General features: G+C 36.8%; 2 protein-coding genes across 2 annotated transcripts; both read right to left on the reverse strand.

Annotated features, from left to right (window-relative positions):
- Window positions 1-326: 326 nt before the first annotated feature.
- On the reverse strand, window positions 327-14125 carry LOC128986356 (protein downstream neighbor of son homolog). Its single transcript, XM_054406687.1, has 11 exons — window positions 14061-14125; window positions 11738-11944; window positions 10646-10820; window positions 10202-10341; window positions 9577-9667; window positions 8868-9011; window positions 7173-7323; window positions 4375-4592; window positions 3101-3304; window positions 1904-2090; window positions 327-891 (listed from the first exon to the last, which is right to left on the reverse strand). Exons 2-11 carry the CDS (start codon window positions 11938-11940, stop codon window positions 704-706), a joined length of 1701 nt encoding a protein of 566 aa, XP_054262662.1. The 5' UTR covers window positions 11941-11944; window positions 14061-14125; the 3' UTR covers window positions 327-703.
- Window positions 14126-16622: 2497 nt separating this feature from the next.
- On the reverse strand, window positions 16623-20861 carry LOC128985145 (tetra-peptide repeat homeobox protein 1-like). The gene is made up of 3 exons (XM_054404525.1): window positions 20844-20861; window positions 17377-18200; window positions 16623-16832 (listed from the first exon to the last, which is right to left on the reverse strand). The coding sequence occupies exons 1-3, from the start codon at window positions 20859-20861 to the stop codon at window positions 16691-16693; spliced, it is 984 nt and encodes a 327-aa protein (XP_054260500.1). The 3' UTR covers window positions 16623-16690.
- Window positions 20862-26252: the final 5391 nt, after the last annotated feature.

Here is a 26252-nt window from a genome sequence, read left to right on the forward strand (position 1 = left end):
TCAAAAATTATTCTTATACAATCTACTTCCTGCATACAGGGCTCCTGCTGTCATAATGCTATGGCTAACGTTTGGATTACCTATTCGAAGTATTAGGTCACCACTTTATTATTTAACGTATAAATGAAATTAATAAAACTTCCAAATGTACCACTCATCTAGAAAAATATAATAATTTTATCATGGAAAATAAATCGTTTAAAACCTTGACAAAAATTGTTCAGCGCTACAATGCAAAAATCAGGAGAAGAACACAGACTGTAATATTACTTTGGTAGTAAAATTATTTGAGATTTATTCTTCATTGAAAGGATATAAAAATTCAGTTTAGGTAAAATATGATTTTTTATTATCTTTCTTTGTACAAATGGTTATCTATACCATGATCACAATTTACTTATATTTAAATACGAGTTAAAACCTCAGTCAAGCAAGTTAAAACTGGCAATGATAAATAATTAAAAATTATCGTCAGCCAATAAAGTTTGACTTGCAAGTCAATAAAAAAATGATTTCAAAAAATTGCACAAAGTGCATATTTTACAGCTGACGTTAATGTATCACACAGTAACTGTTGTCAAAAAATTACAACTGTTAAAAAATAACTATAAAACACTAAGCTTAATGTTTAAAACAGTCTCAAAGATTAAATTCTTTATACAAACTTAAATATTATCTATTTACACAAGGTAACATGATTTGATCATGTCCAAGAGTAAATATTGTCCGAATACTTAAGACTATCAAATTGCTGCAGGCATTTCCCGTTGTTGCTGCAGAATCTCCGCAGCACATCTGCAGATTGTCCGCAGTCACTGAGGCCTTCCTGACGGAAAGCTGAGTTGCTGCTGCAATCTTCTGCGTTCTCTTTGTCTGTGGTAGAATTACTAACTGAAACACAATAGTGGGATTAGCAGGTGGTGGATTGGAAAATCAGTCAGTTGCGCAGTACTCCGGAACCGTAGTAATTGGTAATGTTGTAGGTTGGAATGCCAAAGTCTCTCTGTAAATACCGGTACCGTTCGATAAATGTATATGTCATCTGTGAACTGTTAGTATTTTCAACCTAACGAAGCCATTGGACTGAAAATTTCAAACTGTCCCCCCTGATGATGGCACAACTTTGTGCCGAAACCTAGGCCGCAGTAGTCGACTGATGTTGAACTGGTGACTGAAGGTATTTAAACCATCATATTCAAAGTCTCTCACTACATTTTTTCCGTACAGTTCACTCTTGAACTGAATATGTTTACCCCTTGCTTTCCTGGATACGCACAAATTAAGGAGTCTGCCAACCTCTTTAAAACACTGATAAACTTGTCTTAATCTGGATTTGTAAGCTTAAGACCACCAAACATTATATAGTGCAAAGCAAGAAATAACCTACAGTACTTCATTTTTGGTATTGTATGCATAGTAAAAATAAAGCAAAATTATATTGCACAGACTACAAGTCTTCTACGTTACTTAGTAGTGTCAGAGGTGCTTGAGTTTCAGGGAGAGCAGAACCTAGCTTAAAGCCCGAGTAAAAAAATCCAGCAAATGCCAAGCTTTCAGTATCTTGATCGCAGAACGAGTCTGGGAAGATTTCACAGTAAAAAATTTAACGGTTTCGCTATGATTGCGGTGGACAATGATGTCTACAAGACCTGGAAGATGTTCAAGATTTTGCCGCAGTTGCAGTAAGATGTTGTCTTACAACTGCAGGAGATGTTTAATTTTTTGTCGCAATCGTGGAAGACGGTTCTAAATGTCTTTAATCAATATCTTGTATAAACTTCTTGATATTTGAAACGATTCTTTAAAAAACGGTATTATTTTTTATCCACAGTGTTATTTTTAAATGAGAAATTTGATCTCTATGGATTCAGTACGGTTCCTTTATGTTTACTAAGCAACTTACTGGTTGTGTAATGGCCGCTGAGTGTGAACCCCTTTGTGGTCTCATGGCTGGCCAAAGTGATTGAGAACTGGTCCAAGCTGGAGTGAAGCAGTTCGCAGAGTTGCTGCACAGTGGTGGGTAAAATAGGGCCTCTCATCTCCATAGAGTAGTAGCTGTCACCTCCGACCTGCACTTTGCTTTCTCTAACCTAAAAAAAAATTTTCAGTGTAAACACATACTAATCATTCTAATGGTTTTGAGTTAAATGTGGAGACGTGCTTCCGTTAACCCATTTAGGCCATGTTAAGAGTGTAGCTTGTCATGGCACTTTTCAGTGACAGTAGCAATACAGCCCAGGTGCTTGAGTTGTTTGTCAAATCCAACCGGAGAGTGCTGTTGTTACATTCAGTCAATCCTGGTCCCAACCGTGAGACGGTGGTTAAGCTGGTTAAGACATTACACTGAAAAACGTAGCTCTAAAGTCTTTCTACGTGTGCGGATTCAATTCCCAAGTTCAATCTATATTAAGCTTGTTAGTGTGTGACATAGCTGGAGGTAGGGCCCACCTTAAATAGAGTTCGGTTTGGATGGAAGTTGACAGGATTAAAATCAAACTCATTATTGTCTTTTATCAAATGATTTAATTGGCATTATAAAGGAGAAAAGAAGGATACACATCGAACTCACCTGAAGAAAATCCCAGAAGTTATATGAATACAAAAAAGTAACATATTTTTTTCAACTTCCTGGGACTCTTTATTCGGGTGAGTTAGGTGTTTATCATTCTTTTACCCTTGAAAAGTTCTTAAATACAAGTTTCTTTTTCCCTTCAAAAATTACCCATTAATTGACATTGTTAGTTCTTGTATCTAACTTTCACGAAACGTCTAGCAACAGTGCATCAGTGACGATGTGGATGATGCCAAAATCACCGCCATAAACTCTCATGAAAACGGTCACGAATGCCTACAGTAAGAAGATCATACAGTGCTTTTTATAAGTCAACTTTCAAACCATGCCATACTGATAGGAAGTCTTATTGTGGACTAAAGCCTATTTTATTGTACACCAACTATCTCTGGTATAACTGAAAGTAAAAAACAAGGTACAAAATAGTAATTTATACTCCAGCACAGTCTTTGAATGGTTCAAGTCAATTTTTTTACAATCATTTTTATTCCTCAGCAACAACTTAAGGGAATGGAATATGTCTAGTACCTTGAGAGGCCTCAGTGTCGCCCCCTGGAAGGCGACAGGGGCCAGCAGTGTGGGAGGTACCCCAGCCAAGGGCCCTGTGGTGGGGATGGTAGACTTACAGTTGAGCAGCATGTTGAACAACACGTGCGCCTCCGTGTCTTCTATCAGCACCAGCGACTCTGGAGTGCGGTCAACCTTCTTCTCCTTGCCTAGATCTGCATCTGCCTGCAAACAGTACAATTGTCATGAGACATTCATTTGAGTTTGTAGAAATGAGAATAAATTAACAATATGATGAAGTGAGAAACGTGTTTTAAAATTTATAAAAACCAGAACACCTTTATTGAAAAGTTGCATCTTAAAACAATGAATCAACGAATCATGGCATTATCGCATATTTAAAAATATTGGTTTTGCAGAATTTTTACACCTACCTTGAGGAAAAAGGGTTTACAACATAACTATGCAAAACAACATTCATTCTTAAACTAAACAAAACATACTTTTAGTTCCTTTTAATACAGTTTCAGTGACTGTCCTTAAATAAAAATTTGATTGGTACGGTACCCTCGTGGTGTTAGTCATTAGGCCTATTCTTACTTTAAATATAAAACTTTTTCAACTAACACATACACAGTTCAGTACACATCACACTTAAATTATTGTACACTTAACATCAAATTAAAAGCCACCAAATTTATTGTGTGGGATATTAAGAATGGTTATCATCAACGCAAACAGTTTGCTTCAGACCCTCTTCTTGTATTTGGACCTACTGCTTTAGACGGGTTTCGAACCACCAGGTTTAGTTAGTTTCAAATATCAGAGGCAGTCGGGGGACGAGGCCTACCTGCAGCCAATGAACAAGGTCCGTATGCATGGGTAGGCCACATCCTCGACCGTCTTCTTTACTTGAACAGACTATGGTAAATATTTTGACTCAATCCAGGCTTCCATGAAAGTCCCTTCCTTCAACACTACGGGGATCAAGCTGGTCTAGTGGTAGAATGTGGGACTTCAGTGTGTAAGATCTCAGGTTCAAATCCTGCCAATATCCATAGATTTGATTTTGATCAATAGATTTTGATTTTATCTAAGTGATAATGCCAAGACCCTCGAAGCTTATCCTGAAGTAATGTGTAACCGTTTCAAACTATAGCCTAGCGTCGTATGAGGTAAAGGTGGGACATTCAAATAAACTCTCGACACTTAACCAGTTGTGCCAAAAACAACTAGAAGCTGTATTTTGAACACACTTTTGTTTGGTGAATATAGAATCAGAATCATTTTATTACCTGCACGCTACTAATCCTCTTGATTTCCGCAGAATCCACTCCCATGCTCTGGAGCCACTGCTCCGCCTCTTCCCCGTCTTCCTCATCAGCTTCATCCGGTACTACGGTTGTACTCAATGCTCCACCCTCCGGACTCCTTGAGGCGTCCAGGGTCTCGTAGCCAGTGTCGTCATCAGCTGACTTATCCTGGGGCTTCAGTGGCATACGGAATTCAATCTCTGAAATGTGAAAAGTGTGAACAAAAACACTGTTGGTGCAAAGGGGCAATATTCACATACTTACTAAGAAGGCTGATAACAATCAATATGATAAGAACGCCTTTATCATTATGTTATACACCTTTCAATTTCAGGATTTCAGCAATTTTTAAAACTCTATCAGCAACAACAAATCTATCAGTTGTACAGTTTTTTTTTCTCTATACACTCAACTCGTCGAGATTGATTTCTGCTACCCCCTCTCCTTGCAGAAAAAAATAACTCTTCTCCAATCACACATGGCAGGAAAATCAATGACGGTAGAGGTGTCTTTATATGGCTGTCATACAACATTGACAGAGCTTAAGGTTGCCAATGTCATGCAGTGCAGAGGTTGCACCGTCATCTATGCTGCCCTATTTCTGTCGTTTCCTTGCTTGCATTTAAACTGAGCTGAGATTGAAAAAATGCCCTTAAACATATACAACATACTTAATAATAAACTCCTTTTAGTCTGATCTCTATTGAAGCCTGTCTTGGGAAAAGTGTACAGTATTACCAAAGACTATCAGCTGACTTCAATGATAGGCACTTTTCTTCATAACAGGCGGTTTTTCGTGTCCCTCAAAGGCAAGAAAAGTAGATAGAGGAATCAAAGAAATGGATTGCCTCAGGGTAGCGTCTTAGCCCCAGCTCTTTATAACATTTACACTAACGACCAACCGTTGCCAAACACTACACGTCAGTATATATATGCCGATGATACGGCGGTGGCGGCACAAGGTAGGAGTTTTGAAGAGGTCGAACAGAAGCTGACTATGACTCTAAATGAACTTTCCCAATACTATGACGCAAATCACCTCAAGCCGAACCCTGCTAAGACCCAAGTTTGTGCCTTTCACCTTAACAATAGAGAAGCAGGCCGTGAGTTGAATGTGAGGTGGCGGAGAGACCGTCTTCAGCATTGTCCTACACCCAAATACCTTGGTGTCATACTGGACCGTACACTGACATTTAAGGCGCATTGTATTGCGACAAGAGGTAGAGTCTCAGCGAGGAATAATATTATCAGGAAGCTCACCAGCAGATGCTGGGGCATTCCAGTATGGAATGCATCGTCACATGCAAAAAAGGTTGACATTGCAGTCAATGACATGGCTCGGATTGTAACTGGGTGTTTGAAACCAACCCCAGTACACAAACTCTATCCTATCATAGGGATCGCCCCTCCATCAATCCGACGTGATGTCGCTGCCGACGCAGAGAGGACTAAGCAAGAGACAGACCCTCGTCACCCATTACACGGCCACCAACCTGCAGAGCGACGGCTTCGGTCCAGAAAGAGCTTTTTATCACGGACACGAGTCCTGGATGGATCACTCTCAAGCAATCGGGTGGCAAGGTGGGAGGCCACGTTGACTAACCCTCCCATACCAGCCAGGGAGGAACTGGCTCCTGGTGGAGGCCTTCATTACACGGTGTGGAAGACCCTAAATCGAATTAGGGTCGAGGTACCAAAATGCAAGACAAACATGCAGAAATGGGGCTCTTACCAGACGAAGAAAACATCTTGTGCGCGTGTGGTGCTGTTCAGGATCCTGGCCATCTGCTGATCTGCCCACGCCTAGACCAGTCTTGCACATTAGATGATCTTTTACATGCGAATGACAAAGCCAGCTTGGTAGCTAATTTTTGGAAAAGCAAAGTCTGATTTCCGGACACGGAAAGTAAGTATTGAAGCCTTAGCTAAAATCACATAACCGGGTATAAAACTTCACAATTAGCCTATGGTTTTTAATAAAGTGAATAGCTTTAACGTAAAACTAAGTTTAAAATGGTAAAATAGCTTTAATTATTCTTTAGCTAACAGTTGGTTTTGAGTCTACTATTTTTTTCTAATTTCAAATTTTATGTACAGTATTAACTTAGTTCTTTTACCATAGGGAATAAATACGCCTATGTAAATAAATCAACTTTCCACACAGGAAATTTTGTGTGTTAGTCTACTCTTGGTTTAGAATGATAATGCAGAAACATAGGGGTGTAAGAATGTAAACTTGTAAATACCCTCCCCCCCCACCCCCGCCACAGCAAACCTGCCGTCTAAGCGAATTTCCATTTGCCTGAATTGATTAATTAAATCTATTTAATAAATAACATAGGTTTAACGAGTACCTATGTTTGCTGCTACAGGGAAACTAATAGTGTTTTTTTTTATACAAAATATAAATAGCTTCGTATAAAATAAATACGGTCCCATAGTCCGGTCAGGCTGGTTCGCGAACTCATCCAATTTTATCCCACCTTACACTTTCAAACCAAATTTAATTAAAATCGGACAAAAATTACTCAAGTTATTGCGTTCGAACACGGACTCTTATATAACACCTATATAGGGCCTAGGTCTTACCGTGCCACCTACGGTAATAGATACTATAGCACTATATTGGTAAATTCACTAAAAAACACCAACTTACAAAATTTGCAAAGAATCTCAAGCAGACAACTAAAACTATTCCATTCGCGATTGTTGAAAAAAAAACTAAAAAGTAAACAGCAAACTATGTTACGTTTGTTTCTTAAGCTAAGACATAGGCCTACCTTGATCAGAGAGTGATTTCCTGAATCCCCTGGTGGTGGGGGTTATGAGAACATGGGTGTGAGGGAAGCCACAAACTCCTGCAGCCCGGAACAAACAGCTGAAGGAGTTGGTGACAAAGTAGAAGTAGGGGCATTGGCGAGCTCTTAGCAACTACAAACATACAAACACATGCAACATTTGCGGCAAGTAAATCAAAGATAAAGTATCCGTACTGGTTCTAATCACCAAATTGGCTTTCATAACCAAATTAGGTTATGCTATAACAAATTTTTCTAAATCTGTTCTTGGTTGACGTTAACTAAGTTGAACAATAAATAGCTTTCTAATTTTAACCTTGTACACCATTTAGTGTATAATTGTGTTACTTTTAATAATATCAGGTAGATAAGTTTTAAAATGTACACACTTAAAATAGTTCTTAGTTTCTTTAATGTTCAAAAGTACCTGTAATGTGTTTGAAATTGAAAATTTTGCTCAACTTGTCAGAAATAATTTTAGAAAACAACATCTAACAAGTAACGTTATTAGTGTTTGTGTTTAAAGCAACTGATAAACTGATGACTTGTGTAAGGGAGATATAGGTTTTATATTTGTAGATATATGTAAACTAGAGGTTGTAGAGGTTGAATTGTAGATAGGAAGTGACCTTGCCAACTAGGAAGCGTGCTGGAGGTGTTTTGGTAAACACTGGGTGCTTTGCACTCAGTAGCTGTCGGGTCAATAAATAGGCCACCTGAGGTAGAGAAAGGGGTCAGTTGCCCGGGGCAAGGTGCCCAGGAGAGTTGGGTGAGTACTGGTTTCTCTATCTTGGGATTAGGCCCTGTAGTCGGGAGTTTTGTACGGGAAGTTTTGATTTAAGGGGACTGTAAGTTAATTGGGATGAGATACTTTGGTTTGATTAGATTACAAGGGAATAGTTTCGTTTCGTTTTTGGGGATTATAAATTCAAGATTCAAGCTGCCTCCAGAGCGGTTCCTACCAGGCATTTGTTAGTAGGCTATACTTGAAAGTAACTGTCACTGTATTAAACTTAAATACTTAAAGACAATTAAAATCCTGTTTAATGAACGCGATCTGGTTCTCTTATTGAACAGCTACCCAGCTCATAGCATAAAGTAGAATAAGTTTAAAGATTCGGGTTTGCTATAAAGCTACACTCCCATGTGCGTATGCAGGATAACCTATGAAGAGTGAGGGGGTTTTCTGCATATCACACTTGTATTTTATTTTTTTATTTTTTATTATATATTACTCAACTTTGCAAGCCCTTATATTACTGGGCTTTGTCCCTAGCCTTTCTAGTTCGACTAAAAGGTGCTTACCTAGCTAAACTTATTTTATCCTAAGACGTTCTCATATGTTCAACTAATTTATTTTAAAACATTTGAGAGAAACAAAAATGGATCTCACATGGAAGACAAACAAAGAACTAAGATGTTAACTCATTAGGCTACATTTTAAAAGAATCCATGGTATTCCCAACCAATAATTCCTCTGCACTGGATTCACTCACACCAGAGAAAAACAATGCAAAAGCGAGACTCAAAAGTTGGACTGTCTGTAGAAGGAAAAGTGTTTTCAGGATAGAATTTAAAATGTAAGCAGAATAAGAATGATTTCTCCCATCGGTGGCCAAGAACCTGGTAAGAATATTTTTAGATACCAGATTATTGCTAGCACGCTGACCATCATACCTGATAAAGTGATCGGAAGCTGTCGGCCCAGTGCCTCTGCAGACTGTCTCGTACAGCAGGGTGAGATATGATGTGAGGCGCAGACTGAGCTGCTCCAGCCGTCCTAGTGGATTGTCTAGGGTACAACTCCAGCCACGGCAACACCTTCACACAAACAATACCTTTTGATTAATTGGGGGATTTGGTTGCTTGGAAGTTTAAGTCAAAAATTTAAATCATTAACAATCAGTTCTTAATCTCGTACAAGAGTAGAATTTTAGTAAAGTATGAGGGCTGTTCAGGAAATAATGACTTTTGGAATAAAATAACAAGTTTGAACGCTGAGATAAAATTGTTTTTAGGCTATATAGGTCTATATATATAGGTCTACATTTGAAAGTTCAACTAAAGTACCAGTTATCCTACATATCTGCAGAACGAATTGAGGCATTTATCTTAGCAGTGGAAGAGCTTTGAAATTTCTTTGTCAAACTCCGCCACCAACAAGCTCAGCCACCTGGTGAGACGCAGTTGGAGCTCCATGTCACAATTAAAGCATGTAACCTAGTCTTCATTTTGGTACACAAAATAAGTTCAAGTCAATCTAAATCAGTTCTGGACTGTAGGGTGGATGGTTGAACGAAAATCTCTTCCATTTCAATAATTGAAGAAGATCGTGTGTGTGTGATTTGAGTGACATGCATGATTATTTTTCCCAAAAATTACATACCGGGTGTTGCCAGACAAGGCAGCATTGGTGGAACTGCGCGTTGGGACTTGTATCCAAGCTGCTGTTAGTGCTGTCCACACACCTGACGAACCTGAAACAAACACCTGAGTTAGGCCTACAAAGGTCATTAGTTGTAGCCAGTATTTTACTCAAATAGCTTTCATGTGAGACTGTTATAGATTATCCAAATGTAATAACATTATTTTTAAGTTGTTCAAATCAGATAGTTAATTTAATAGGGACATGAAGTAGTAGATCTTACTAAAAAGTCAACAATGGAGCCATACTTGGTTACCGTACGTAGAGAAATGTTTAGTCCAAAGACTCTATAAATATGCAGTTAAATGTAAGTGGAATTTTATATCTAGCCTACTTCAAAGTGGGTCAATACACAAAGATTGGACTTAACCTACAGACAAGCACTCTTGTAAGACCTGCCTAATAATTTTAATGTACAAATTGATGAAAGTATTATTTATAAAAAATATATCAAGTGAAATACAAACCATCTGATAGCCTATGAATTATGAATATGTCCCGCCTTCATTTAAAAGGTCAATAGAAAAACTAGTCAATCAAATTAGCTCTAAAAATACTTTCCCTGGAGGAAACTGGAGCTTCTTACCCAGTGATACCAGATGCTTCTTCACAAGTCCTTAATGTTGTGTTCCAAGGAAACGGTTTCTGAGCCATAAATCGTACTTTGGTCCTCAGCGTCCAGTCAACAGGAGGTTCCTTGGTTCCCTCTCGCAGTACCACGTTCAGCTACGGAAAATTTATTTTGATGAGTTAAAAAAAAAACGTGTGACTTAAAACCTAACCTAGAAATTATTTTTGTTTCTCTTCTTAATCCGAAATTATAGGAACACTTTGCCTTCCTATTGTAATAAAAGTTAACTACAACTACTAGGATCAGCTATGTTTGGAAATTTTTCAATGAATGTAGCCTACCTACCATCAATCGGTTGATTCTTGACGAAAATAGACTCCACTTCATAAGTGTGGGCTAGTTCGATAGATTTATCTGAATTTAAACTAGGCTACTGCAAATTATATTTCTTAAACTCACTTTAGGCCCAGCTGGGCTTGAAATTCGGCTAAGAATGTTCGTAAAGTTTAGCGGTACGTCTTTCTCAGGCTCTGTTATGTTCAACAATTTGAAAAGAGTGCCGTCGTTAGAATGTTCATCTTCGTCAGTTGTCCGCACCTTCTTTAAGTTTGCACTTAATCCGCTTTCATTGGATCTAAAAAGAAAAACGTTTATATTATTCATTATTATTTTAATGGCAGAATTCACACAGTGTAAGCCTCAATGATTGGCATTAAACAATTTGAAACAACATGAATCATAAGGTAAAAGAGGACTAATTTGTAAAATGTCCACATAACTTAAGGTCCAGAACTGAGAGCGTAACAGACAACTTAAGTAACAATTCAATAAAAACTGGTAAAGATTGAGCTTTTCATATAAGCTAGGTGATAGCAATAGTGATAAAATAGGCAGTAAATAATCCCTCCATTATTGGTTTAAAGGGGGGGATGCTAATGAATAGGTAGGCCTAATAGAGATTACCAGTAAATGTTCAAATTTAAAGAATCTTGATTTGTTTGTAGCATAGAATACTACAAACAGAATTTGTACTGGTAGCCTACAGTAGGTAGCCTATTGTTTAGGTTATCATTAAAAAATTAATCACTAACTTGGCACATTATTAATAACCTCAGTTTTTGTGAGTTGTGTAATTTCTACGCCAATAGCATTTTATGTTTTGAAAGGGAACGGTCCAAACCCTTTGATCTAGTTATTATCTAACATTACGTTGACATTTTGGTTGAATGGCATTATTAATTCATAACAAAATAACAAATGGCATCTGGGTCTGGAAACAATCTTGTTTGGAAACAAGCCACCGACCTTCAGATTTCAATGCAAGCAATAGGCCTATAACCATTTGGTTAGGTACGGTACCGGTACCCTAACTTTCCCTACGTAAAAGGTTAATTTCAAACCGGTAAATTTTAGATTAACAGTTTTTTTTAAATCTTGTAATGAGTTTGTTTTTTATTCCAGTAGGCCTACATAAGTTAAGTAATGAATTTTGATTTAATGGGCAGTTTTTGCAATATCACTAAAATAACTTATTATCAAAATGTAGCCTACCTGAAAGGATTTTTACGCTTGGTTATTGCAGAGTCCACGGATGTGTTTAACACTGGAGAGGGTTGCGGGATATCCGATCTATTCATTCGTGCTTGTAGCGCCTTCTTTTTCATTCTCAGCCGGTGTAACTTCATAACATCTTCTGGCCGTTTCCATTTTTCTGGTGTTTTAGCACCTAACTCAATGGAGCTTGATTCAGACATTCCACTGCAAATAAATCAAGATTATTTACTATTCATAAATTACCTTTTAAAATTTTATTAGATTAAGTTGACATCTATTGAACAAATTTGTGAGAGCCTACCTTATTTCATTTAGGCCTAGGCCTAACTTAATGGTGTAACCGAAGTCCCAACCCCATTGATCAAAAGGGTGAAGTCTTTGGAAGCGCAAAATCAATGGTGGGATTCCGGCACAATATTGCTGAGGTAATCAAACTATATAAAATAGCCTAGGCCTATATGAATTTGAACAGATGGTGTTTTTGGCCTCTGGGGACCTCAGTCCTTGGTCCCTTCTTATTCATTGTTGCCATGAATGACTTGTATTAATTACGGTACATAGTGATGTAGGCCTACGCAGATGATACCACTATTTTTTGCTACACATAGCCTATTGATCATATTATGGCAAAAAATTCTGCTAGCTCATTGTTAAATGAAACGTCTTCAATGGTTTGATGGAAATAAATTGGCCTTGAATGCGGCCAAAACTCAAGAAATGAATACAATGATTTTAATCATTGTTCATTGAAATCATGTTTAGCCTTAATAAAAATGTTTCCAGTGATGAGTCTGTAAGACTGCTGGGTTTCACTCTGGATTCGGAGCTTGAGTGGGATGACCACATAGATGCACTTTGTGTAAAATTAAGTAGAGTAAGACATCTTTAGAGGAAGTTGACCTCTGAACTACCTTTTAACTTTCTGAGACGTGCTTTCTTTTCTTTTTTCCAGGCCCATATTGTATATGGCACACTCCTGTGGGGTCACTCCCCGCATGTTCAGAAAGTACTGCTCCATCAAAAAAAGGCAATCCGAGTAATATGTCAGGTTCACTATCTGGAGCATTGTAGGCATTTGTTCGCTGAACTTCGCATTATGACTGTCGTAAATGTCTATATTTATCAATCTTTGTTAGCTATTAAGGACATGGAAGAAGATCTTGTTTGTAACAAGGATGTCCACTCATATCTCACAAGAAATAGAAACAATGTACATTTAAGTAGCAATAGATTGAGTAAAACTAATAAACTGTTTTCCTGTTAGAGGCATAAAGTTTTACAATGCTCTCCCGGAAAGTGTTCGGTCATTGCGGAAGTCAAAATTTACAAAAATTTTAAAAGATTGGCTCGAAACGAATCCTTTTTATGAATCTGTTGAATTTTATGATGCTCTGAAGGCTGGCCATTGTTTTAATTTGTAATTTTTATTTTTATACTCAGGTAGGCCTAATAAGTTATGTGTCACAATTTTCATTTTCTTTTGTTTTTTGCCATAACTGCATGGTTTGCTGTGAAGATTAACTAATTTCAGCATGGTTTGTAATGGTGAACATTTCATTATTTATATGCATTGGTTTGTTTATTTTTAGCATAGTTTTTGACGTTACCTATTGTATTTATTACTTAATGGTAGTACAATAAATCCTACAGTACAATAAATCTCTTGAATCTTGAATCTCAAAATGAAAAAGTAAATCGGTCCCGGGTCCAGGTCTTACCATGAGTACTACGGTAATAGCTTATTCTCTATAACTTATGGGAAATTCGCTAACATGTCATTTTAATTCATTTAACTTAATGTAAGTTAAACGTGCTTACAAAATTGTAGATGGTTAAAGTTAGGTCTATCCTTCTTGGCAAGTTATGTAAGGTAAACTTAAAGGTTAAATTTGTTTAAATTGAGTCCATAAAACATAAAACTCTTGGCTTCGTTCCCGTATGTTTGGTGTTTACTGTTTAGGCCCAACAACAGTCCTACTAACTAAATTAGCACATTGAATTCTAGGTGTTTGATTAAATCGTGCCAATTGCCTAAGTTAGTAAGCTTAACCAGAAAATTTTAGATATTTAGATTTGATCACTAAACATAGTCTAGTTATATAGTCTAGCCTACATAAAATGCAATAGGCCTACATCATGTCAATAAATAGTAGAGCAAGGTAATCAAAAAGATACATGCAATCAATATCGGCCTACCTAGGCCTACACCAATCGTTTACAACACAGAAAATAGAGTAGCCTTATTATTGTGGTCGAACGTAACCCTAATTTAAGATTAGGCTAAACTAATTAATTATCACTACGAATTAGTTAAATTTACCTAAGCCTGTGGTTTGGATTGGACGGGACGGACCAAGATGTATCGACGGACGCCTGGACTGGACGGTTTTGGTTATGTTTATATTTGTAACGGAAATTTTGTGTCATCTTCATCTCAATGTTTTACTTACTCTTGCCTAACAGCAGCTGTTGTTCTGTTTTCAAAGCCATCCAAACACTTTATTCAAATACTAAATGAATTGAAAACGTTGATTATTTCTCAGATTGCTTACTAAATCGAACTATCTAAATAGTAAAATTAACCTGAATTAAACAAAGATAATATCTTCAACAATACAGATCATCATTAGTATCTCCATCAAGGGATCAGCTAAAGAGAAGAAATATTTTTTAAGAATAGTTCTGTGTTCTATTTGTTCAATTTGTTGTCGTTTACTATTTGTTTGATTCTTGTTATATTGTACGGTTATTTGACTAACTTTGAAACTATTTCAACCAAAAATAAACTATTGAACTATAAAGTATACTTCCATTTGTGTAATGTAACCAAACAGTATCGCACAAATTGTAAAATGTTTCCAAAAATAAAACAGAAGGAACACATTTAGTCGACACTATTTACCATAAATAAAAATGACATAACAATTCGTGTAAAATTTTGCAACGGAGTCTTCTCTTGCACTTGCAAAATTTGATTCATGTCCAAAAGCCCGAAGTACAGTATTATTGATTAGGGCCTACTGTTTTAAATTTTACGTGATATTCAGAAAATACTGAATAACTTTCATTACATTTGTTAGAAAAACTAACTGGTACCTACTGAAAACATTTTTTTCACAGAAAATGATTCTCAATAAAATTAAAGTACAACGTACTCAAAGTTACCATTTGACATGGTTTAATTGGTCATGGTTTTGAATGTCGATTTTAAAAGAAATTGTAATTAATTAACTAAAAAAGTAAACTGCCAATGGCTCCATCGTTTAATATAACTTCAGTAATACAAAATAATTTAATTTTTAATTGATACATAAAATAATAAAATAATTGATAATAAAATATATATATACTTTTTTTATCATACAGGTGGCAATGTGAAACAGTACTTTTATTTTACTTTTTGGATACTCTCACACAAAGTATGGATCAACATTTTATTTCTGGTTCAATATTACATTATTCACAGAAGTTTTAACAAAATAAAATAATATAAATAGCATTGTGGGTTCGCTCAAACTTGAGACACCCTGTAACATAGTAAATTTAGGTGCAGGTCACATGTTCAATTTTCTTTAGGCTTCGTCCAACTTAAGTCTTAGGAAGCCTTCGGCGCAATCTTCTATTTTCTGTTGTTCCGCCAAGATTGAATGCCAGTGCTCCAGGAACATTGTCTAGAGATGTTAGAAATTTGAAGGTGGATTTTTCAATGAAGGCCGAGAGTCAAGACAGACTATATTCCAAACTCTTCGTGTATGTAGTTGTTTCTAACGAACCAAGGATCATTCACTGCTATTCTAAGAATTTTATTTTGGATTACTTGAATTTTGAACAGTTTATTTTATAAATAGCTAATTCCCAGATAGTTGATGCATATGTTATTAACGGTCAAAATAATTATTTATAGATTAAAATTGTACAAGCTGGTTTTAGAGTAGATTTTCTATTGATCACAGGAAAAAGCTTTGCAAGGCGCGTGCATACCTTGGGAAAGTTTTTCGTTTACATGGAAATTCCAATTTAGTTTCTTATCCAGCCATACACCAAGGTATTGAATGGTCTGGTCATCAGGGTTTCACGGTAGAAAAGTTACCATACATTTCATGAGGCAATGCATGCTCTTTTAAGGAAACTATTTTTGTCTAGCATTTGGTCGAATTTAGACGAAGGTTCCACTTAAAGAACCAATCAACGAGAATGTCTATAGAGTATTGTAGAGAATGTGTAGCCTCGTAGACATCAGAATGTTGGCACAGGATAAGCTGTGTCATCAGCGTACAGAGTTTAATGAGGCGTCTTCTGGAGAGTATCTCCGCCATATGTACAGATTGAATAATACAGGGCCCAATATTGAACCTTGTGGAACACCTAGGCATTGATCTGTTGAATGGTTGATTTTGAAGAACATATTTTAACAGAACATAATATTCGGAATAAGCATGGCCAGTTGATTTACGAAGATTAAGTTTTCTGATAACTTCCTTGACTTCAGATTGGCGCAGGCAAATTTTATAGGAAATTCGGCAGATAAAAATGTCCCATTCAAAGTCTCGTTTACCATCTCATGGTCACTATAATCAGCAAGGGTTGAAATGTAGCTTCATAAAAGTATGCCAACAGTTCACACTACTGGGAATCAGTCTCACAGATTATGTTGTCGTTTTAAGGTAGGAATCGAATATAAGTATTTAAAGGGCGTTTTCGCGTTTAGTTGCTTTCCACATATTTGAGTCACTTGAATGGATATTAGAAATAAATTTTTTATATTTGCCTATTCTTAATTCCTCATGTTCTGTTTTAACACAATATCTTACCAGTTCGTTGAGTTACCTTTTAAAGTGTGGTAGACGGTACCGCTGCAAAGTATGGATATGAAATAAGAACATTTTACAAAAAATAAATTTATTATGAAACCTATACAATATGCACAAAATAACCTATGGAAATTGACTATCAATGAACACATTCTTTATATATTGGTATATAACCTAGTGAAGAAGACACTTTTTTGGGTGGTCTAGGTGGCACTATTGGTATCCAGGGCGAGTCCTTCACACGAACAGACGTCTTGTACTTGTACAAATACTCCCCCGATCTGTAAACAAAAAAATGTATCGTATGGTTAATTTAAGTGGTTATGAAAATATAGTATTTAAAGTAAAAACATTCAAATTGTAACCACTAAATCCCATGCAGTTTTTAAGTTGATAGTGTAAAACAAAATCGTTTGTTATATGTTGATTTACCGAGACAGCAGGGTGTCTGATCATTAAACATTTATGTAGAAGGGACAGGAACACTCTAAGATTGTTTGTTAATGTTATTCTTATTAGATTTGAATGCATCAATAAACAATTTTACTGATGTTTGAATCCATATTATCACTTTAGAGCAAGTGAATGGAGCCATATTAGGGTGTGTAGGTAGTGAACATCGCGATCATTATTGCTTTAGAAGTTTCGATTACACTAAATATTATCTTAAAGTAAATTAATTTAGAATGAATGAATGAATGATGATTGTGGATGATGAAGATGAGTCCTTGTCTTCTAGTAAACATGTACAGATATCTTACAATGACTAGTTTAAATCAGCGGTAGGACGATAACTTGTGGGGTTTGACGCCTTCAAGTCCGTACCCCAGTCCGAAGGATGATGCATAGCCGCCATATCCTCCGTATCCATACAGTGAAGGAGACCCAGCGGATAGAGTAAGAGAGGGGCCCGAAGACAGCGAGAAGGTTGGAGTCGACGGGTACGCAAGAGCAGGAGCAGGGAGTGCGATAGGTGCTGGAACTGATACGGGAACGGGAATAGTCACCGGAGCAGGAACAGGTACTGGAACATGTCTGGTAATAGTGACAGGATAAGGTTGTGGTACAGAGACGGCATAAGGCTGAGGAACAGGTACGGGAACAGGTTGAGGAACTCTGACAGGAACTGGTCTCGGGACAGATACGGGGTAGGGTTTAGGAACGGTTACGGGATAAGGTTGTGGAACGGCAACTGGGACGGGACGGGGAACGGACACCGGAACTGGTTGCGGCACTGGAACAGCTACGGGTCTGGTGACTGTGACAGGTACAGGTTGTGGAACGGGAACAGCGATGGCTTGGTTGATGGTACGGACTGTTGCTGGGACTGAGGAAACGGAGACTCTAACTGGGCCTCCTCCGAGAGCGAGGCCCCCTGAGGGGTAGACGCCGGCAGAGGAGAGGTCTAGGCTGTTGAGGCTGCTGACGCTGCCGCCATAGCTGCTGACACCACCATAGCTGCTGACATCACCATAGCTGCTGAGACCCTCGTAGCTGCCAAGACTGCTGCCGTAGCTGCCAAGACTGCTGCCGTAGCTAGCAAGACTGCTGCCGTAGCTGCTGAGACCAATAGCACCTCGCTTCGTCTGACCTCTGGCTTGAGGACTTTCTGCGTTCTCCCCGCGGGCCGCCGCAAGCAGGAGGCAGATCTGAGGACATGAAGATTTGAAAAATAGTGGCACAGCTTCCACGAAGAAAATTATTTATGGTATCGTCAAAAACCAAGAGTAGCCTATATTATATTTTATTTTATTTTTCTGTAAACATGCTCTTTTTTATACAAGTTTGCTGATCGCTAACTCAAACTTGGAATGTTATAAAACCCCAAACACGTTAGGTAAAAATCCAAAAGTTTTTTTGTTTTTTTATTAAGGTTGGCGACCTCTTTTAACCTTGCATTTGCCCGTCCACATAGACTACAGATCTGTGCGTGGAACATAGCCAGCAAAGCAAGGGGTAAGCCGGTACAGTACAAAGGTAAACTGTACTGATAAATTTTAGTGGCAGTGACCAGGATCCGAACCCACGTCATCGCTGCCTTGGGCCCACAGTCCGTGACGCTACCAACTAAGCCACCGACTCACCAAAGATATGTAACATACAAAACTCTTTGATTATGGATCAAGCGTAAAAACATACAAAAGTAATTTAAAAAGTTGTCAGAAAGCAGTTCCAAGAGAAACCCAACTGGACAGGAGTTTAGAAATTAAACTCGGCAAAGTAATCCCGGCACCCGTGATGATTACAAGATAATTGGCGGCGACTGATAATGGCTTCACTTTTTCACTTAATCTAGCTAGTAGGATGCCTTCAGGTATACACCGCAAATGGAGACCGGATCTAGTTTTTAGCGGCTACAGTAGGATTCTTACTTCCTCAGTTACATCAGCTGGCTCGTGGTGCATGCTGATGGCGGGAAAGTGATCAGCTGTCCAACTTGGTGTAACCCCTATCGATCAGCTGGTATTTGCTATTACGTTTGCTTTACGTATACGATTGTGTTTCAAACCTTGCACTCCGCTAAGAAAATCTATTGTTAGGAATGTAGATTATTGTCCAACAACAAATAATTTCGACCGAGTTCAGATTCGATATTGCATTGAACCATGCTTTACCCGCTCGTCCATAGTCAGTTTACTGCAGAGTGTGATAATAATTCAACTGTCTTATAAATCGAACATGTGGAAAAACGTGGTTGAACTAATATGTGAACCGATAGTTACAAAATATATTTACTCTAGTTTATGGCTTCGAAAATTTACCAGGTGATTCATAGCGCAATGAGGCTCAAGGGCCAAGGAAAATTCTCTAAATCTTCATAGTTTTTCAAATATGGATTAAATTTGATCAGGATAATCTACCTCCATGGAAATATTATAGTCATGTAGCTTACCCATTAACCGTCACCCCACCGTCACCGTACATCACGCAAAATTGTGTTGACCATGAAAGTGAAATTTATTGTTAATTTTCTATTTATAGTATTTTATACTAATACATCTCAAATTCACATGCTGTACTCCCACACACAGGAGTATATTCAGTATACTGTACAGGAATTCGCTTACCAGTAATTGAAGTTTCTTTCGCTTTCTTTATAAACAATTAATTGTCATAGTATTTTAAGGGTAAGGGAATAAAATTGTAAGTATTATACAGTAGTAGTAATTCGTTCATTTTTTGTGAAATTTACTGTATTTTTTTATTTGACATCATCATACTAATTATAAGTGAGGAAGTTTGGATGTATGGATGGATGGATGGATGTTTGCGACAAGTGAACGCGAGAAATACTAAACCGACAGGGTTGAAATTTGGTATGATGATTGCTCACATTCCCAATTAACATATAGACATATTTTTATCTCAAAAATCCTTTCGGGCTCCACCGCAGTGGCTCTGGAGTTTCCCATGTTGACCTTATGAGTATTCATTCGTGTTTAAAAGGAATTAAAGAATTTTGTCAGTCTGTAATTATCTGTGTATTATCTGTTTCAACTGCTCAAATTGGTTCTATAATATTAATAAATAGCATTAAACGTTATAAGGTTTACCAACAGGGTGCAGCACTATTGTTTTTTTCATTTACGAAAACAGCTAATTTGAACCAACTAGCAACAGAAATCTGTGGTACACAATGAGAACTTATTTTTTTCTATGGTTTAGATGCAGTGGTAGAACATTATGGCTATGGTAGATGTGCTATACTATTGCATGCCGTATAAATTAAAACCGTATCCTCTCCCATAACTGCAATAAGCATTTTATACTTATATGCCAACCCCGTATGAAGGACGGGTACTCTGCTAGTATTAGATAAATCTCTGTATATCTGTGTTTTAATTAGGAAAGCATCACGGATGTTGATTATGTTTGACTGAGGAATTCCAAAAGCCTGTAGGATTGATCATCGGATGTATAAGCAAACTCAGCAGCTTATACTGTCATTGGTTTGGTTTTAATTTTCTCACTTCACATTCACTTTTGAATTTACATTTGCTTGGTTCACGTTATTTAATCGCTCCTTTCTTTATAATACTAACGCTTTACATGCTGACTGGAAAAAATAAATTTTATAAAGAAAAACTACACGGGAAATGTATGTTGTCAACCTATAATAATCCCATTGATAATAGAAATTCCGTAATATTTTACAACTACAACTAGCTGTATTAATTTCTAATTTTTAAAGGACTTGAGGGATTTTAGGCTGATCCTGTTTAAAAATACAGAAAAATGCATAAGAAAATAAAATTATTTTTATTGTGTATCACTAATAAAAATGAACTTACCAAGAGAGCGCAGCGCATGGTGCAGTGAAGTGGATCAGTTTCCTATAGGAGATCTTATATAGTGCAGGACTACGCCCAGCCAAGGAGGGGATTTGCAAGGAGATCAAACTTGTCCACTCCTCCCTATGGACTCATCATTGTGTAAATTGTTATGTCTTGTGAACTGGACCTGTGTCAGTTACAGCATTCAATGGGTTCTAGTTCTAACCGATAAATATCCAATCCAATTCAAGCCGTATTTAGTCAGTACCATAAAATATATTTCACACATAAATGGTTAGTAGAGGAGTACGTAGACTGATTGCAATTATTAAAAAAATGGGTTTTCTTTTCCGGGTTCGTTTGCCTCTTTTACCCGGCCGATTTTCATGATTAAGGCCTCTAATCGAAAGCATGCACGCACAGATTTCACTTCAAGCATCGGCATATATTTATCTACTGTATTATTCGACCAAAAACACAAATTTTATTTATTTTCGAATTCTTCCTACAATTTAAGATGTATTTCACCTTTTATAATGATATAATCCTATATATTTTGGTCTAAGAACCTTCAGTGAATTGCCCGCTTTCATTTAAGTTATTAGTTATTCAAATCGGACGAGTTTCAAGAAAACGCAAGGCGAACAACCTATGTTTTTTTCGATGATTAAAAATCAATAGGCCCAGTATTGTTTATGATTTTTATATGTTTTAGTCTCAAAATAATCAGTACATTATCGGCTTTTTAGCTATTGATCGTTTGAATCAGATACTGTATTACTCAATAAAAAAAAAAAAATTTGATTATTTCTCGGAGATTATATCTATTTTAATGCTGCGGAGCAGCATGGGTCCTCTAGATTTAATCGAAATTAACGATAGATCAAAATGTACTGCTGATGTCATCGACTCCAGCTGATGTTCACTTCTTGGGGAGGAAAAGAACAACACAATTGAAAACAGCTGTTTCACAGCGGCATGACGGTAAAGGATTTATCTTATCCATGGGGTTAGGTTTTTAAAGGTCCTCACTGTAACATAAACAAGATTTATTCTCTAAACACAGTTTAAATTTATCAGCCACCACGATTCAAATCCATGATATTCTTCAACTGCTTGAAGACGTTTGCAGGAACCATCAAAATGCTTTAAAACAGCTGTAACAATTCCAAAATTATTGATTCTGCAATTTGCGTTTTGCAAGTACTAAATAATAAATTCCAAAAAAAATAAGAGATTTTGGACAGGTATTTGACCAATAGCAGGTGATTTGACTTCAGGTTTCAAATATGTGATTTCACAATAAAAACCGTTTGACCAACGTGACCAAGACATCATACAAAGTTTTAAAAATATTCTTCTATCTTTAAATAGATAATAAACTCTTTTTAATTCGAATCATTTATTTTCTCTTAATAAATCGAATCTCTTGTTAATTAAAAACTATCGATTATTTAAATTTATTTGCTTATCCCTCTAACTTCGAATTAACAAGTATCTGCGTAACATATTTAAATTGCGATTTCGCGATCACATTTAAAATGTGAAAGCGCTTTACGTTACCAATTTTCTTTAACAGCAAACGCATACATACATACAACAAAATACATACACTCTATTTTAGTCGCATGTAAAACAGTATTACTTTGACATTCTATATCACAACACAACAATCTTAATGCATTTTAATCGTGTCAAACTAAATGAATACGTGGTTGTTAATTCTATAGTATTCACGAAAGTCTAGGGTAACTTGATATCCTGTCTCACTTGAAGCTGAAAATAGTGAAGCCAGATCCAGAAGTTAACAGCACTTGTACCCCTTCTTTTGCCTTCTTGGTCGACTGTTAGTGCGATGGTCTACGTGGTAGATGTGTTAATTGTATTGCAAACAGTCTCTTTCAACACATAGAGAAAATGTTTGTATATTTAGCCTAATTCAATTTAAAACAGCTTTGTAATGGTTTGTAAGCGTTCACTGCAAAATTAAGTACACAAGAAGGTATCATGTTGAAATATATTAAAATACTACTGATTGTAAAATACCAACTGCCTTTTATGTGTACACCCACGTGATGAAGAGTCATTTCATTTAAAAAATGCTCTTAAAAAAAGTAATATTGTATTGATCCAAATTGTATTGCAATGCCACCATAGTACAGTATTATCACAGCCACGGCATATTCTAAGGCGTTAATGTATGGCAACGTCGCACCGACCAAGATGGGTTTGTATCCAAAACCCATTGAATTAGTACAAATAGTAGTAGTTGAATTAGTACAAACAGCTGTTGCACTAATTCATAATTGAGCGTCTGCGCAATGATTATGTTTGCACGTTTGTTATTGTTGATATGTTCCATGTCTTGGACGGTCGGTGTCCATTGCACCAACCGTCCAAGACATGGAAAATATCTACAATAACAAACGTGCAAACATAATCATTGCGCAGACGCTCAATTATGAATTAGTGCAACAGCTGTTTTGGATGGCAACATTGTATTGGCGAAGAATATGGTATTATATGGCATGGGAACATGAAACGTATTTCAACCTTAATTAAACCTAAATATATTTTAAAAATAGTTGTTTAGTCTCCGGATTACTGTATTATACTTAAAATGGTTTGCAATACCTGCATATAGTAATCCTTTGTTGCTGCTTTTGACAACTAGTTTCGGTTCTTCTGAACCATCATCAGGCCTCAAGGGGTCAGGTAGGCCCTAATCACTTCATTCGAAGGTCGTTAACAAACAGAATTCAATAAATAAATGTTTTTTAATTGAACTCTGTTAACGACCTTCGAATGAAGTGATTACCTGACACCTTGAGGCTTGATTATGGTTCAGAAGAACCGAAACTAGTTCTCAAAAGGTTAGTAGTTTATGTACATCCCTAAAACAAAACATATCAAATCATTGACATTATTGGACGCTGAAGTAGATATTCCATCTATATGGACCAGCTGACGCAATTTTATTCACTAAAAAAGAATATAGAGTGAGCCAGTCACATATTGCACTAGTTTTAAACATTCTATTTTCTACCTTTTTTGTTGTCATACCGGGATTTTCGTAATGTTTATTTATTGTGTTCGTCCTCTAGATTGTGATGTGATTAAATGTGTGTCATCGACGGTTTTAACTTTTACTACTTCCTCTGGAATGAAATTTGACGTCATTCGAACAGCTTGAAGAAGTTCCCCTCGTGAACGAAACTGCAGTAGACTGCAGACTAGTATGGATCACTTTGACAGTATAAGGTATTTAAACCATTATTACTCTACCAGTGATCCGGCTAACAACATGAAGACTTGAGATTGTAAATATAGCTTATAAACGTTTCATCAGTTTTACTTACTTAAAAAGTCTTGATTCAATAGAGATAAGTAATTTAAATCCGCCCAATCTGGTGCGTCTCATCAACCACGTCAATTTGGATGTAAAACTATCGATAGCTACATGGGGATGGAACGTCTAGGATCCACAGTCAAAGATCCAACGTACTTCAGTTCTATATTTCGGTTGATCTTCTAGCTATCGTCTCTCAGCTGGAAGATACAGGGACGTTTCTAGAGCAGACGACGACAATGATGTAACGTGGGACGCGAGTCGCCTCTCAGCTGTAGATGGACAACACCAGAAACGGGAGCTGCTACATACTTTCACCATCGTAAACAACACCATGTCACAGCAGACCTGCGTACTCAATGGATCAAACGAGACTTGTTTGATGCTAACCTCTATTTTGAGTGTAGGGGTCCCGGCCACTGGTCGTAAAATCATGGGCTATATTTATATAATCTTACCTAACCAAACTTCTGTATCCGGATTAGGGCTAGAGGTGGCCAGTTCTCCGTTTCCCCTTTATTTTAGGATATTTCTTGTTTTCTGGCTTTTCAAAGGAAGATTCTACGGATAAACGATAAGGTAGTAAACATATTGGAACGAAATCCCAGTGAAAATTGGAGACAAGAAACCCAAAAAGCTTAAAACTAAAGTAAATTAATAGTCACTTCAACTCGTGATTCTTAAAATTAACCAATTAATGTTCAAATATCTACTTCGAATTAGTACACTGTGATGCATTGCATTACTCAATTAAAAATGCATTGAGAATAATTTAAACTATGTTCTAGTGATGTCAACATGGACATACAGTGTACTTTTTCCAAAAGGAATTATACATTTCACACTTCTTTAAGAACATCCATAGGTTGCTTTTTACTTCCAATCAAATTAGTGAATACAACAACCGGACTGACCACTCTTTGACTGGTTAAAATTACGTATATTTCAAGGTGTTTCAAAGATTGAAAAGTATTATAAACTGATAACTTTCGACATAGACTAAGCAACACAAGGGAGTATGTTTTATCTATGCTTTCGACCCTAGCCTTGTGGAGTTAATGAAAATAGCGGATTAAATATTATATTTCTTCGAGCAAAACTTGGCCAGCAAATACTCATCATATTGTGATTAAAATAAAAGTTAACTTTGCTGCGATATAGTGTATCCAAGAATTCTGTGTCGGTCAAATTATGATGTTGTTGATCCAGGCTAACATAATGCAGTAATATGTTGGCTAAAATATGATCAGCCGTTATTGAGTGAGTGTTAGAAAGTTTGCATTGAAGGCGATCCCAAAGAATTTTGTTTCGCTCCGCTAAATAATAAAATTAAAATTATAAATAATGTTAGCACAAATAATGTTAGAAGGGGTGTTAAATTAATGTAAATAACAAATAATTAATCTTTATCGTGTGTAAAGTGTAAGGGTCCAACGATAGATCCAGACTCTTAAAAATATAAAAAATATGTTATAAAGGGTTAATAAAAAGTCTGGACCACAAACTAACTTTTTAATAGGTTACACCAGGAAAACAAACTCAGTATTACTTTTTTTTCTACGCCAGTGGCATTTCATGAGAGAGTCATGAGAGAATAAATGTTTAGTGGATGTGCCGGGGATTGGACTTCAAAAAGAAACTAAAAAGATTTTTGGTCGTTTTGAAAATTTGGCCTGGGCCCCCAAAACCCGACCCCCGGGACCCCGGGGTATGTTAATAGAAGGTCAAAGATTTTAAATGTAAAGCCGCATCAAGTGACACCTAATTTTTAAAGGCTATTAGTTTAAAACAATATCAGTTTAAAACCAGAGGTGAAACCCCTATCTCTGTTAAATATATCCAACCGTTAAATATATTAAATATATTCCCTAGTCTCTCCTAACTGAATAGTTAAAACAGATGTTCTTTTCCTGACCCTGGTATGTCATCAACAAACACTACTAACCAAACATATTTTCCTGTAAGCAAAAGTCATTAGGTTTCGGACCACTTGTTTCAGCAAATGATTTGAATAGGGTATTCCAACATCTTGGACTTGCTCAAGAGTTGAATTAATTACTGTGTTACTCTGCAAAGTA

Source organism: Macrosteles quadrilineatus, unplaced genomic scaffold (genome assembly GCF_028750875.1).
Source record: "Macrosteles quadrilineatus isolate MER2022 unplaced genomic scaffold, UCM_ALF_1.0 Scaffold_2__2_contigs__length_208266976, whole genome shotgun sequence".
Classification (NCBI taxonomy): domain Eukaryota; kingdom Metazoa; phylum Arthropoda; class Insecta; order Hemiptera; family Cicadellidae; genus Macrosteles; species Macrosteles quadrilineatus.